Source organism: Protobothrops mucrosquamatus, unplaced genomic scaffold (assembly GCF_001527695.2).
Source record: "Protobothrops mucrosquamatus isolate PMUCROS unplaced genomic scaffold, P.Mucros_1.0 scaffold198, whole genome shotgun sequence".
NCBI classification, from domain to species: Eukaryota; Metazoa; Chordata; class Lepidosauria; order Squamata; family Viperidae; genus Protobothrops; species Protobothrops mucrosquamatus.
In genome coordinates, this window is record NW_015386554.1 from 223,816 (window position 1) to 240,023 (window position 16,208).

At 38.7% G+C, this 16,208-nt stretch overlaps 1 protein-coding gene across 1 annotated transcript; it reads right to left on the minus strand.

Annotated features, from left to right (window-relative positions):
• Window positions 1-106: 106 nt before the first annotated feature.
• On the minus strand, window positions 107-12,901 carry SMU1 (SMU1 DNA replication regulator and spliceosomal factor). Its single transcript, XM_015813823.1, has 12 exons — window positions 12,805-12,901; window positions 11,524-11,734; window positions 10,661-10,813; window positions 7,684-7,794; window positions 7,362-7,490; window positions 6,114-6,233; window positions 5,251-5,367; window positions 4,403-4,530; window positions 4,194-4,320; window positions 3,060-3,227; window positions 1,987-2,139; window positions 107-1,023 (listed from the first exon to the last, which is right to left on the minus strand). Exons 1-12 carry the CDS (start codon window positions 12,828-12,830, stop codon window positions 925-927), a joined length of 1,542 nt encoding a protein of 513 aa, XP_015669309.1. The 5' UTR covers window positions 12,831-12,901; the 3' UTR covers window positions 107-924.
• Between the last annotated feature and the right edge of the window lie 3,307 nt (window positions 12,902-16,208).

A 16,208-nucleotide genomic window follows, 5' to 3' on the forward strand; every position in this document is an offset into this window, starting at 1 on the left:
AACTGTTTCTTCACCAGTGCAGAAAGTAGTATGCTTTCTTCATAAACATGAATTTCAAGTTTGGTCTTATTTTAAAAGGAGAGTTAGAAAAATTCTAAGCCAGATGCCTCTTTAAGTAATATTTTATTACAGAACAGGGAAGTGTTGTTTTTTTTAAAAAAGGAGCTACAAAAAAAATCTGCACAAATTTAGAAACCATAAAATCTCCATTTTGAACAGCAAAATTAAAATTCTTCAAGAAACAAAATGTTTTCTTATTTCTTGAAAATAAGATGAAGCTTGTAACATAAACTCAGTATATTTCAAAACATCAAAAAGTCTACAAAACAATAGCAATTAGTTTCTACACTATTCAAGACAATCTATATATATTCTAAATAGGAGAGGGAAATTAACATCTAACCAAAGCAGAACTCCGCACCCCCGTGTGGCTCTAAATTTAATTTGGCATGTTCTACACACATTGCCATTAAGTAGTGCATTTACCTTAATAACAAGGAGTGTCACTCAGCCAAATTACATAGTCTGCAAGATCATAACTTTCAACAGGCAATGTTTAAATGTGTGCTTTACATTTCCATGAATACTGCCAGAATTTTTAACATGCATGTATTTGTTCTTCATTTTTGCTTTAATCAAAAGAATTCATTTTGTTTTAAAAAATCCCAAAATATGTAGAAGTAATGTCATTCACATAAGAAGCAGAAATGAAGTGTATGAAAAGAACATTTGTAGAAATTGAACTGATTTTGCAATTTGCATATACAACTAGCGTTAGATATAGCTAAAGGTTTCTCTTGGGATAGCTGAACATGAAATTCAATATAAGTTAAAACAAGCCTTTTTTTAATCTTTTAGAAAACATAAACTCCTGCACACTTCCAAGGGATTCAAAAGCAACATACTGAAGGAATTTATGCAGTTCTATGGTTTCCACAGCTTCAACAACCCATCTTCACTATAGGTAGCAATCAAATTTTGGTGGGGATGGTGAGCAATACCAATGACATCCTTTTCATGAACCTTAACATCAGAAAGGAAGAAAAAACAAGATTATCTCCAGAATATAACATCAAATGAGGTATTTTCTATACATACCTTTCTTTATCATAAAAGAAAAACAAACTTCTAGAAAATAATCAAGGGGAAAAAAAGTGTTTTCTGGAAGAATAGATTCTGAAATTAACAGAACGAGCTGAGACAGCAAAATTTACTGCTTTAATAATAAACAACAATCTGACTACTTGTTTCTTGTGGCTTGGATATCCCTATTAGTTTTCCTACAGGAAAAGCAGAAAAATTAAATTTTGACTTTGTGATTGCGGATTACATCTGATTTGATTAGAGAAACATAGTGGATTGTTAAATACATGGTTATCATTTACTTACAGTCAATAGGTTATTGCACGTGAGATTAAAGTTAAACTATAGGCCTAAGTCCTAAATAAGTCCTGAAAAGACACCACAAAGCAGGCTTCCAGACACACCCCATATCTGAAGACATCAATGGTCAGCCAGCCAAGGGATTCTGAAGTTGAAGCCTACACATCTGGTGGATATTTGGGTTAGGGAAAAAGTGGTGTGGCAGTCAGGAAACAGGAAGCAGAGTTTTGTAATCTTTACCAGTCATTTTTTGAGAAGGAAATCTGCTCTGCCAGGAATTCTGTAAGTGTCAACTGGGGAAATATTAGATTTGGTGGAAAAGCCTATAGGGCCAGGGAGCCAAATCTAGCCTCTACTGCATACAGCAGAGTCCCCAACCTTTTGGGCACCAGAGACCGGTGCCATGGAGAAAGGTTTTTCCGTGGACCAGAGGGGTGTGTGGTTTTGAATACTGCCTGCATCCCGAGGATGGAGCTTTGCTTGTTTGTGTGGCCCGCTTGCTGGCATGCTGCGGACCGGTGCCGATCCCCGGACCAGGAGTTGGGGACCCTTGGCATACAGAACTGCTGCTAGGTTGCTACCAAGACACCATCTGCTACCCACCGTCAGTGTTCTCTCCAGCTTCCCCGTCACTGTGCTGAAACAGTAGAGGACAAAATCTTCACCCACACAGTAGATCCACTCGCCTCGAGGCGAAAGGGCACAGCAGACAAAATCACCACCTTCTCTCTTACCAGAGCTGAAACTTCTCACAATCTACCAAGTTGAAATATTAACAAGAAAAAAGAAATCAGCAGCCATGTTATAGTTCAAGGTACAGCATTCATTTCTCGTGACAATGCCCTTCCAAAGCACGGAGAGTAAAAACGTCAGGGAATTGCAATCTCTAAATGCAAAGTATTAGCAACAGCACAAGTAGCAAGCAGATCCTCAGAGATTAAAGGACGCTGATGAACAAAGAGACTGAGTTTTATCTCTCCAACTGGAGAAGGAGCTGAAATGTATGTATTAAATCTTCACTGTACTTTTGATTCAATACATAGTACAAGTATTATGATGTGCATATTTCAAACCTCACTAGCTCCTCTTTGGAAATATGTTAAATACACCGCAGGGAAATATCAGCTAACTTTACAGTATATATGAGATGTGCTATGACTATGTTATTAGAGACATGTGTAAACCTTTATTTAAAAAATATATATAATCTGTAAGCTGCCTAGAGTCGCCTTATAGGAGAGATGGGCGGCATAAAAATGTAATAATAAAAAATAAAAATTAAAAGTAGTATCGATGTTACGGGCTAATATATGGGGAAAAGAGGGGTTTTCTCTCAGTACAAGTTTCTGAGATCTCTTTAGCATTTGTTAAATGACTAAGTTCACTGAAGCAAATTCTAAGAACCTTCCGAACCAATTTAAAATTATGTACAAAAGAAAATAGCTAAAAATAGCTACAAATATAAGCTAAAATGGGGTCTTTCAGATTATTTGGGAATCCTAACTGTTAATTCAGCATCCTCAACCAATCAGTGCAACACTTAATCATGGCTTTGAAAAGTCTTACAAATCAGAAAGAGTGGAACAATGGCTTCCCATGGTCAACTCTAGCTATTGAGTCCAAAAGGGACACTGATTGTGTTCTCTCAGACTTTAAAATACAATCCAATCACGTACTTGCCCCTGCATGTTCATGATGACAACTGTATTTGATCTGTTACAAACAACAAAGTGTTCTGGATTTTTAGGCAGGAGAATCACACTGTTCACAGTGATGTCTGTTCCAGCTGTGCTACCCAGAGATTTGAAAGTGTTACAGCATTCTGTAGTCTTCATATTCCAAACCTAACAAATAAGCAGGAAAGGAAAACATGCAAATTCCATATTAGAATGAAACCCAAGCTACTCCATGTGTGTCTTCATGCAGGGTATATAAAATAATGGCCCTAACCATAGCACTGTTTCCCATAATAGATAGGGCCTTTCTCCATCTGTATACACTGCCTCTTACGATGGGCACTAATACAAACATTTCATTAAAAAGTGATTTTAGTGCAATCAAAAAGTCAACCCGCTCTGTACCAATATTAAAAACAAAGGGGAAAAAAATCTACTAATCAGTCACTTAAAAGAGATTGACCCGTAGAGTGCATCCAGAAGCTAGTTCAACTCAAACTATGGTGGGTCTCCAAAGACTAAAAAAAAATGATATGTCTGAAAGAGCTGCAGCTAAGCAGAAATCATTTATGAGGCTGAAGTTGCATTTAGTTCAATTTTACCTGGGCCAGGCCCTGCACAGCATTTGTAAATATTTCTGTGTTCAGGTCAGGTAGTCCTCGACTTAACAACAGTTCATTTAGTGACTGTTTAAAGTTACAACGGCACTATTTTTCATACTGACGACGGTTGCCGTATCCCCATGGCCACATGATCGAAATTCAGATGCTTGGCAACTGACTCATATTTATGACGTTTGCAAGTGCCTTGGAGTCATGTGATCATCTTCTGTGGCCTTCTGACAAGCAAAATCAATGGGGAAAACTAGGTTCACTTAACAACCGTGTTATTAACAACTGCAGTGATTCACTTAACAAGAAAGCTCATAAAATGGGGCAAGAAAGGTCGCAGAATGGGACAAAACTTACTTAACAATGGTCTCGCTTAGCAACAGAAATTTTGGGCTCAACTGTGGTTGTTAAGTCAAGGACTACCTGTACTACTAAGAGTGGGTTTCAAAAAAAAAACAAGGAGCCAAAATTTCAACGAATCATACAAATTACACCGAGTGATCATCAGGACCTTGGCGCGTACCTTCACAGTACCATCAGAGGATGCACTAATAATATAATGTCCATCCTGTGTAAATGTAGCTTCATTAACAAATGAGGAATGACCACGAAATTCTTTGAGCGTCTTCCCTGATTTCAGGCCATGAATCCTGTTAACGGCACAAAAACTACATTAGTGTTACGTCTCCGAGTCAGACGGAACGGCCAAATGAATTGCAAAAGGAGACCTACCGGATTGTCTGATCAAAGGAGGCGCTCAGGATCTGGCTGCTATCCTTTGAGAAACTCAGGCAGGTGGCACCTTTGCTGTGGGCTCTTTCAAATCGCCTCAGACACTGCCCACTCTGAATCTTCCACACCTTCAGAGAAACCAAGGAACTGATGGTTACCATCGCACGGCAATAACATTTCCCGCCAAATTGCCTCGCTCACTTGGGTAGACCCAACACATATACGGCTGATGTTCTTACGGATAAAATAGATTTCTCCATGGCAGCCGATTGGCCATTGTTGGGACAGAATGTTGAACAAGATGTTCTTACACTCAAACGGGCCCCTTTTATTAATTGAATACCTGAAATTAGTGAATAGCACTAAACTGCCAGTCCATGATGTGGGCTACAAAAAAAAAACCCCATAAAGAAAAAACAGAACAATCTGAACCCCAAATATGTACCCAGAGAAAACTGCTCTTTCCTGCCCGTATTTCTGCATGATTCACTGCCATAAACACTGTTTCCTTCTATGCAATCTTGGATTTAGAGAGGAACAATTTACTTGTCTCTGTTTCTTTATACAGCACGATTGGGGATTGTGCAAATTGTTCCTGATGCTAAGAAAGAGTAGAACTACTTTCTTTTGGGAAAATACTTCTAATCTCTACCCCATGAATCAATGCTTAGAAAGCAGTACAGAAACTCATGGAGAAAGGACAAAGAACAGATTCTCAGAAGATGATTAATCTTCATACTCTTGAGCCCTGACAAACTCTCCATATTGTGTGTCTGTCAGGTCTTAGAAGTTCAGGAAACATGGCTTATAAGGGAGTTCTTGGGTGCCACATTGGGCCTCTAGCACACCTTAATTTTTCCATCTTGTGCTCCGGTTGCTAACATTTCCGTGTCTCTGCTGAAACACATACACAGCACTGCATCATCCATCATCATAAAATTATCCTGTGCCTGGTATTTCAGGTCCTAAACGAAGCAATGAACAAAATAAGTTAATAGAACTAAGAAAAGAACAAGCATCAGGAGGAACAATGTATACAAAATTCATTTCAGAAGCCACACTATCCTAAATCATACTATTAAAATCCAGGCTGGTGGTGGCGCTCCAATTCAGAGGGCAATTTTAGATCTAAATCATGAGATTCTTTGGAATAGAATAAGTCAAAGATTGAAGTTAAGCTCTGCTATACCCAAAGTACGCACTTCAGATGTTGTTAATTGTTACTCCATAAATTTGGGATTTCCAACATTATGCTTATCATGTATACAAAAACAATCAACATCTTCTCCAAAGCCCATTTTTCTCCACTCATATTTATTTCCAATTTTGAAATGTAGCAAGAATTAAGCATCCATTCTATTTTCCTTTTTAATCTCCCAAAGCTTTCTACCCATTCCACCAACAGCAAAGATAAAGCAAAGAAGAAAATGTTCGATATGGCTCATGGATCTTGCACCTCATAACAACTTTTACTGACTTCCATTTTGAAAAGGACTGTAATGAGTGCATTGCACTGCATTGCTTTTTTTTTTTTAAAAAAAGCAAATAGAACATTTGGTTTGGCACTGTATACCCTAATTTAAAATTCCATTCCAATTTCATCTGGCATTCCAGAAGAGTTCATGTTACTCATCTTCATTTATTGTGTCCAAAGAATTGATGACGTGTGGTGAGTAATTCACATGGCAGTTAAGAGGAGTCATAGAATTACCTTCCTGATTTTCCCAGTAGTAAAGTTCCAGACTTCAATAAATCCATCCACAGATCCAGTGACCAGATATTGACCATCCGGAGAAAATCGAGCACATTCCACGTGAGACTTCTGACCAAACTGTTTTATGGGGATAAAGAAGTAGCATATAATAAATAATATATACTAATCTAGACTGGAAAGGTAAAGACATCCTCAAATTAAACTTAGTTCCCACTAGATACATGGATACACTGATGGAGTTCTCTTGGCAACTGTACAAAAGTAGCTTGCATTGCCTTTCTTCTCTACAACCCTGGAAATGATACCCTGGTGATCACTCGCTGGTTGGAACTTGATCTTATTTAACTCTTGGATCCAAAAAAACATTGGCTTGATGCTGTACCTGAAGCATTGTGCAACTTGTGCCTTCCGCCGGCAGCAGTCACTTACCTACCTACCTACCTACCAGCCTGCTTGCAAACCACCTGGGATTTGCCACTTCCTGTCGGCTTCCGCTCTGCTTTCATTGAAAGCTGTGAGGAATTTGCCAAGAAGTCCTTACTTATCAATAGCAACAGGGACCACTGGGATTATCATTCTTAAGCAATGTGGTGGTGTGATGTCATGCTTTATAACTGTATCACTTAGTGTCAGAAATTCTGGTCCCAATTACTGTCGTTAACTGAAGATTACTAGTAATTACTGCGGAGAGAGGAGGATTGGTCCAAGTCCACCCAGCTGGCTTTGGGCCGAAGCTGAAACTCCCGGTTTCTAGCCTGGCGCCTTAACCACTGTACCAACCTGGCTCTCACCCAATTCTTTACTAAAATCAACTTTTCTTTTCTTTTTAAAAGTACAAGAATAAAAATGACCTGTACATACATGCACTGTATGTACTGTTTCTTGAAGTCATCTAAAATATATTAGTTTGGTCAATGAATCACAGTAGGGTTCTCACAACAAGGTAAATCAAATAAGCCACATGATAATTGAATACAATACTTCACTTAGTCCAGGGGTAGTCAACCTTGGCTCTTTTATGACTCGTGGACTTCAACTCCCAGAATTCCTGAGCCAGCACAGCTGGCTCAGGAATTCTGGGAGTTGAAGTCCACGAGTCATAAAAGAGCCAAGGTTGACTACCCCTGACCTAGTCAGTGAGATATTTTAAGCCTTAAGTGTGTTCCTCATTTAATCCAACTGAAATCCCCTCATCCCAGAAGGACTTGAGACCTGTTGCTGAAACCATGGTGAAGGACAACCCACCTTAATATGCCTACTCAGCTGCGTGGGGAATTTTTCCTCTTCCACATCTTTGACGGCTGCTTTTCCTCTGAACAAGTCAATAATCATGCCAGGGGGAAGTAGCCCCTGATGCTGCTGCCATTTCAGGGCCTAAGACACCAAAGAGGGTTACAGACACAGATCGTAACACTTTTGAAACTTAATACAAAAGGGCACTTAAGACATTTTTTTTTAAAAAAAGCTTCTAAGCACCATATTAAAGACTCATAATCTTAGGCTTTAAAGAACGGTCAGTCTTCCATTTCATACTCATTCATTAAGCTTAAGGGGGGGGGGGAAATACCTGTCCTAATAACGCCATAAGACGAGATGGAGGTACCACACTAACTTCACCAGCCAAGGCCTGGGCAATGGCAGCTCTCCGCTTCTCTTTGCTGCTTCCATCTGGGTATGCCTGAAACGCAATAGTCGTCGTTGGATTTGCATGTTGCCAAATTCATTCAGATCCACAGACATAACAGAGCATGAACTTTCTTTTGAGAAATCTGCCACTCAACGAGCAACTTGTCTGGATTGTCAACGGGATGTTTTATTGAAAATTGACACACACACACACACACACACACACACACACACACACACACACACACACACACACACATATATAGGCAATTCTAAATCCACAACACTGTTTTGAGTGTGGGGATAAATTCGGTAGAAATAACTGTATTGGGAAAGGCCAACTCTATTTAGTTGGAATCAGAACAAAACCTTAATCCAACCTTCTACTTATTGTTAAACTGCACATTACTTCTGCTTCATGATAGCTTCAGCCAGAGAAAGTGGAAGACATATCAAGATATGTGCCGGCAAAGAAAGGAAAATAGTCCTCACAGTTCAAATGTTACCTATCTTCAAAATAGCAATTTTCTATGTCAATACGTAATAAAACCCAACCATCACTTAGATTTATAATTACTATATTCTCAGAAATGACCAAACTTCATGCTGACAAGTCTTTCTAACTGGTATCAGCAATTTTGTTTCTCACATACAGAGAAACTGAGCAATGTAATGTGACAAATAAATAAATTATTTTTTGAAGAGCATACCCAATATAGAAATATTAATTTTTGTTCCTCATTGAGTACTGTGGGGCAGAATTGAATCTAGCCAGCTAAGCAACACTGATTGCTTATTTGTATAAATTACACTGATCTAAAGGCAAATAGAAAATAAAACAATTTCTGGAAATCAAAAGAATTAAGTTCTGGAAAGGCAATTTCCAACTTTGAGAAGAAAGTTAGTATCATACAGGTGAAACTCGAAAAATTAGAATATCGTGCAAAAGTTCATTTATTTCAGTAATGCAACTTAAAAGGTGAACCTAATATATGAGATAGACTCATTTATGACACATCATGGCTTGAACTATCTTGCTTTGCATGTAATGAGTCTATCTCATATATTAGGTTCACCTTTTAAGTTGCATTACTGAAATAAATGAACTTTTGCATGATATTCTAATTTTTCGAGTTTCACCTGTATGTTTTCTGAACAGAAGAAATTTATTCTGGCTTATAAAATAAAAATACACGACAAAACAAAATATACACACACTGTCCAGTCACAGGGAATGCAAATATACAGGAAGGAACAAAAAGCCTTTTTCTGTCATTTATCAAAACAAAAGAGGGCTTCAAAGATATAATAGTAGGTAAACAAACAGTAGAGGCCATAACTGAGAAAGCTGTGAGCAAATACTAGATGAGATTTTCTACAATTTTAGGCACTCACAGCAGTTTGTCAGCGAGCCTGACCTACAAAGATTATCACATGTGCACAATGAAGCATCCCACACAACGTGGTCCAGGAATGGGCAAAGTTTATACATAGACCAAAGCTGATACCAGATACTCCCAGTCATGGTGATTTCTTAGCCTTTAATGACAGTTGTAACTGTAGACCTGTTCTTTTTGAGGAAAGACAGCAAAGATTCTCAGTTCCTATTATCTAAAAATCATGAACCCACAAGATTTCTATTTGTGAAGATCCAATCTTAACTGATTGGCCCTGTTCTAATCCATCACTATGACTGTCCAACAACTCGTTCAGACCATACATGCCCTATTATTGGGGTTTCACCATTGCCTTCTTTTGTGTTTTATTCTTATAAAAGGAAAGCTCCTTTTAGTAGATGGGTGGTTTTATAAATTAATTAAATAAATGCACAACCAATGTTAAAAAATTATAAAGAAATCGAACTGTAGTCACTATACTGGAAACCCCCTCACTCTCCTCCGCCCCCCAAAATTTCTCTACGACTGTCCCAGTGACTTTATATAAATGTTAAATAGAACTTTGGGCAAAGCAGTGCCTTTTGGTACCCAACAATACCACTGCCAGATCTAAAAGCACACTCTGTTATGTAAAACCATTCTGCAAATAGGAGAAATAACTTCCATGTACAGTACCTCAAACTCACACAGACAATCTAAGAAGAGTAGATTGTTAATTATATCAAATGCTATCTCAAAAACAAGCAAGAGCAACAAAATTGCACCCGTCTACACTCTCACATAAAGAAAAACAGAGCTACCATGTTGAGTCTATCCCAAACTAGGTCAGATCTCAAACTGAAATGTAACCAAGAAATAAAAAGCATTCTTATTTTATGACACATTGAAACAAAATGTCTAACAGGGAACAATTCTAAATTTTAGATAAGGCGCAAGATCATGGGTTCTCAGCCTCTTTCCTCTGTATAAAATCATATTTCTCTTTAATGTCTTATCTTTGTATATACCTCAACTTGTTTAGACAGGCCAGGTTCAATCAGAATTTTCAAAGAAAAAGCATGTCACTTTAGGTAAAATTAGTCAAACAAAGAATATGTGAGGTAAAAGGAAAGAATATATGTGCAAACCAACAGAGAATTTAAAATTCTTAACACTAGTTCCACAGAGGTACTTGAACCCATCCCAAAAATATTAGAAATACATCTAATAACTTCTTCTTTTACCAGTCCTAAATCTCTTAGAAGACAGGTAACATTTATCTACCATTTATTAATTAAACTTATATTCTAAATATATCATTGCAAAATGCAGAAATTGGTAAACAAGCTAGATCTTCCATTATGCAGAAATGATTAAATGAGATGTATATTGCAAATTGTAAATGAGAAAAATAAAGTAAACCTAATTAGGCTAAACAAACAGCAATATAATATTATTTAAGAACCAGCTTAGCCTAGTGGTTCCTTCACACATTAGATAGCATAACACACGTAAAAAACTATGAGCTAACACAGTTTTTACCTCACGTGGGTCAAAATAGGACCTAGCCAAAAGGTTTTCAAGATGAATATATCGCTCTGGTTGGGTTTGCTTTAACATGATCATTGGGTCAGTTTGTCTCAGAAGAGATCTAGCAGCACCCAATTCACGAAGTTCTATCAGTTCCAGAACAACCTGAAACATCAACAGAAAAGCATTATTAGTCATACAAACATGTGCTAACGCACCAAACTACTACACTTATGTGACTTGTAAATTTAAATGAAATTACAGTTGATGATCAATGTTAGCAAAATTTGATTCAAGTTTCAAAACTGAAAAAGAGTGTAGACCATAAGTCTTGAAAATTCTTACTTTTTTAATGAAAAAAAATAACTCAAGTCTGAACAGAGATGTATATAAAATGCACTAATATCTATAAAACTATTATGTGGTACCAGTATTATATTGCAGAAGCACGGTACGATACAAAGCTTATATTCTTGGGAAAAATATCTTAAAAAATTATTCAACAGAGTGTAAAAACTGGGGAAAAACCAGATTGCATATAGAGCTAATATAATTTTATACTAAATAGGAATGATTTAATTTTCAGAGACAGCAGCAACCATAAATGCCATGATATCTCAAATGGCATGTGCATAATGACAGCGTGACATAAATAATGTAGTTATGTGATGATGCCATGACATTTGGCACATAATATTAAGTTGTGTTATCTGTGTGATCATACTTTTGATACATCATACGTGTATCATTTACCTCTCTGTTCAAAAACGAAAGATGAATATTCTGCAAAGATACAAAATGCCAATTATATTTTCTAGCAATTCAAAATATGCGCCAAGTACAACTCAAAATATTATTGCGTAAAGCTTGCCGACCTGTTCATACAGATCAATGAGCGTTTTGTCTGGCAACTTGAGGGACTGTATGGCTTGCAGTACTGTATCCCAATGGCCACTGTTAATATCCGCCACAAAGCTCTCAATGCTGTCCACCGTGTTCAGAGACACTGTCGTTTCCTCCTGCAATGCAGCCAGGGCCCGGTGAAGGCTGTTCTCCTTCAGATATTGCATGATTAAACGGATGACACTGAACAAAACAATTAGCGCAATTAATTACTGATATTTATTCCATTTTGTCAGTCCCTCTCTCCCACACAAATAACATACTATCTTATTAGAAGCCATTTTCCGATATTCATTTCTGTCTCAAAGAGGGGGAAAATTCAAGCAGAGCTTAGTAGCTACACAGCAGTGTAGTGAACTAAGAGATGCTTTTGCTCCTTTTTGATTCTACAGGTAGTCCTCGACTTACAACAGTTCGCTTAGTGACCATTCAAAGTTACAACAAGCCCTGAAAAAAGGAAACTTCTGACCATTTTTTCACTCTTACAACCGTTGCAGCATCCCCATGGTCACGTGATTTACATCTGGATGCTTGACAACTGACTCACATTTATGACGGTTGCAGTGGCCCAGGTTCAAGTGATCACCTTTTGCGACCTTCCGACACAAGCCACGTCAAAGGGGGAAACCAGATTCCCTTAACAACGGCGTTATTCATTTAACAACCGCAGTGATTCAGGTAACAAATGTGGCAAGAAAAGTCGTAAAATGCAGCAAAACTCACTTAACAAATTTCCCACTTAGCAACATCAATTTTGGGCTCAGCTGCGGTCTTACGTTGAGGACTACCTGCACTGACGCTGCCAAATGCATTTCTTTCTCTCCCCCCCCCGCCCCCGACACCCCATTCGCCCACCCACCCACTCCACCCCATGTGTTTTTGCCTTCCATGTGAATAACCAGTAAATCAGGGGTAGGCAACCTTGGCTCTTTTATGACTCGTGGACTTCAACTCCCAGAATTCCTGAGCCAGCTTAGTTGAAGTCCACGAGTCATAAAAGAGCCAAGGTTGACTAACCCCTGCAGTAAATATACAAGCGCAAAGCTTCGGCCGCCTTCGGAAATTTCCGGAATGAACTTAGAGCAACCCGGTGCCTCCCCACAGCTGCTGGGTTGCAGTTATAGCAACGGGGAAAGCAGCAGGGCGGCGGGGGAGGAGGAACCAGGCCTGGGACAGGCCAAAGGAAGCTGGCACCGAAACGCAAAACCCTCCCGGCCCCTTGGCCGACCAGCGGCCCCCCTCAGCGCACTCACTCCGAGGACTCGATTTCTATCGACATGTTGAACTAAGCAGACCCGCCACCTTGGACATAGAAACACAACGCCAGCTCCACCCACCGCTCGTTCACTTCCGGGTCAACTCCTCCCTTTGTATCATAGATACACCACGTTAAAAACAAGTCTCTAAGGCTTTTCACTTCCGGGCTCCTTTGACCATTCCCCCCCCCCTCTCTTCTTTAGGCTTAGAGGAGACGCGGGAAAAACACCTAGTGAGAAAAACACGGGACAGATGTAATTATACAGCAGTATATCTGTCAAGTAATAGCAAAAAAGAAGTTTCTTGTGTTTTCGAGTCGGGGGGGTGGCGTTGCGATTGGAGATTTTTCAACTTGAGATGTAAAAGTTAAACAATCAATATTATTCAGTCTGGATTTGGCGAACAGACGGGCGGTTCATTTTAAGTCCACGACGGAATATTGATGAAATCTGGCAATGCTGGTATTTTTTTTTTCTAAAGACTACAGCGGCATTATTAACAAGTAACGCACATCTGAAGGAGTATAGATTGTTATGACAACCTGCCTTTACTCCTTCCCCCGCTCGCAACGTTATTGAAAAGTGACTTTTTCTAGAATTAAAAAAGAGAAACCCATACATTTTTAAAACTCTGATTTCGCAACTCTATGCACACTGAAATATTTTCATTGGCGGAAAATGGCACTTGGTTGCCCAATAGTATCGTACAAATATTTCTGCAGATCGCCGTTGCTATGCAGAAACAAGGCTTAAGGCTGAATCTGAAGGGGGAAGAAATGTTCACTGTTATAAACTTCCAAATGGGTTCCTTAAATGCAGGGGTAGTCAACCTTGGCTCTTTTATGACTCGTGGACTTCAACTCCCAGAATTCCTGAGCCAGCTTAGCTGGCTCAGGAATTCTGGGAGTTGAAGTCCACGAGTCATAAAAGAGCCAAGGTTGACTACCCCTGCTTAAATGCATGTCCCGTAGTAGAGGATAGCAATACTGTATGATTTTTACTTTTCGTACATCTATGATTTCATGATTTTGGGGGGGAGGGAAGCGAGACCGGGCAATTCTTGTCACGTGACATGACGCGCACGTGACCCTACAGTATCGCTAATCTCGGGAGTTCTAGTTGACGCATGTCCCGCGGAACTATTCCGCTACGTATTATAGGGGAAAAGGCATTGTGACGTCACAGAATTCGAACTGTTCTCACTCCGCCTTTCTTTGGCTAGTTGCACTGGCCCCTCCCACCTGGTTCTGCTTCCAATAGAGGGGCTCAACAGATGGGTGAACTGAAGTCCTTCTTGACGTACGCGTTATTTTTAATAATTGAATTTATTACTACGAAGCGGTCATAGCATTAACCTCTGGTGGCGCAGTGGTTAGTATGCAGTATTGCAGGCTTGCTTCTGCTGACTCCCGGCTGCCAGCAGTTTGGCAGTTCGAGTCTCACCAGCTCAAGGTTGACTCAGCCTTCCGTCCTTCCGAGGTCGGTAAAATGAGGACCCAGATTGTTGGAGGGCAATACGCTGACTTTGTAAACTGCTTAGAGAGGGCTGTAAAGCACTGTGAAGCGGTATATAAGTCTAAGTGCTATTGCTATTGCTATTTCATTTGTAGCTAGCCGTAATAGTGTACGGGTGCATGTATCTTGATGTCTCATATACATGCTGCATCTTTTGCAACAGGAGGCACGTGGCATCGTTTGTCCCTCCGGCAGATGCCTGTGGACGACAGCCACTATCGCAGTTTAGACAGCTTTCAATGGGAATTGAACAAAACCCATTGCCAACTGGTGGTGAGAACACCTGCAAAATCCTTAGCAAAAATACAGCTGCTTTAAAGGATTCAAGTGAATAGTACATTCAGATGTGTGCCATCATGCCCACAGTATAAAAAAATGACAATGAAGGTTATTTTATCTTATGTTATCTTATCTTATCATCTTATCTTATCATCTTATCTACACACTCCAAAGCAAATAGAAAAGGCTGTATAGCACAAGTGATCACCTCCGCACCGTGGCCTTTGCCATCCTGGAGATGACACTGAACAACGCATGCGGGGATGAGAAAAGAATGATAAAAATGGGAAGCAACCGTTTGTAGTGAGCACAATCTTGTACAACAGGCATGTCAAATGTGGATTATAAAATTTTTGCAAAAATTTTGGCTAATAGAATGATGCAGATATTACAACATTATATACATGATGATCAAACTGGTTTCATATCTGGTAGATACATGAAGAATAATATTAGACAAATTGTAAATCTATTGGAATATCTGGATAAGAATAACCAAATACCATCGGCTTTTATCTTTCTTGATGCGGAGAAAGCCTTTGATAAATTGGAATGGCAGTTCTTAAACAAAATGTTGGACTATATGAACTTTGGAGATCAATTCAAAACAGCTATAAAGGCGATTTATCAAAAACAATCTGCTCAAATAATTATTAATGGAGACCTGACAGAACTTATAGATATACAAAAGGGTACCAGACAAGGTTGTCCACTTTCTCCCTTATTATTTGTATTGTCACTGGAAATTTTGTTGTCCAGAATTAGAGAATCCTCAATGATTAAAGGCTTAAGGATTTCTGCTAAAGAATAGAAACTTAAAGCTTTTGCGGACGACTTAGTTTTTACATTGTCTCAACCAATTGAGTCATTGGAATCTTTGTTGCAAGAGTTGTATCAATATGGTAAAGTGGCTGGACTCAGAGTTAATGTTAACAAGACTAAAATTCTTACAAAGAATATGACATCTAAAGATAAAAATCAACTTATGCAAATATCAGGACTTGAAGTGGTTAACAAAGTTAAATACTTGGGAATCTTTTTGTCTTCCTCTAACATGAAATTGTATCACAATAACTATGAAAGATTGTGGAAATCAGTACAAAAGGATCTATTGATGTGGAAAAAGCTGCAGTTTTCCTTGCTGGGTCGTATTGCGGCCATTAAAATGAACATTTTACCTAAGCTTCTTTTTTTATTTCAGATGTTACCTATTTTAAAAAATGAACTTAACTTGAAAGAATGGCAAAGAGATTTGAATCGTTTCATTTGGGAAGGCAAGAAAGCGAGAGTTAAATTTAAGATTATCCAAGATAGCAGAGAACGTGGAGGACTTAAAGCACCAAATCTGACACTTTACTATGATTCTTGTGCATTAACATGGATGACGGATTGGATTAACTTGTCCAATAAAAGGATATTGAACGTTGAAGGATGGGACTTGTACTTTGGGTGGCATGCTTATCTTTTTATGCAGAAAAAGATTGATAAAACTTTTAGAAATCACATAATAAGGGCTGCGTTGTTAAGAGTCTGGCAAAAGTACTTTTTCAAGTTTGATGTTAAACTTCCAATTTGGGTGATACCATCACATATTTTTTTGACTATAC

Coding starts and splice junctions, on each gene's coding strand:
- SMU1 (XM_015813823.1), bottom strand. CDS start 12,830: ATGTCGATAGAAATCGAGTCCTCGGA. Junction 10,814..11,523: donor TCATTGATCTGTATGAACAG/GTCGGCAAGCTT, acceptor TTGATGTTTCAG/GTTGTTCTGGAACTGATAGA. Junction 2,140..3,059: donor TCATGAACATGCAGGGGCAA/GTACGTGATTGG, acceptor TCAACTTGGTAG/ATTGTGAGAAGTTTCAGCTC.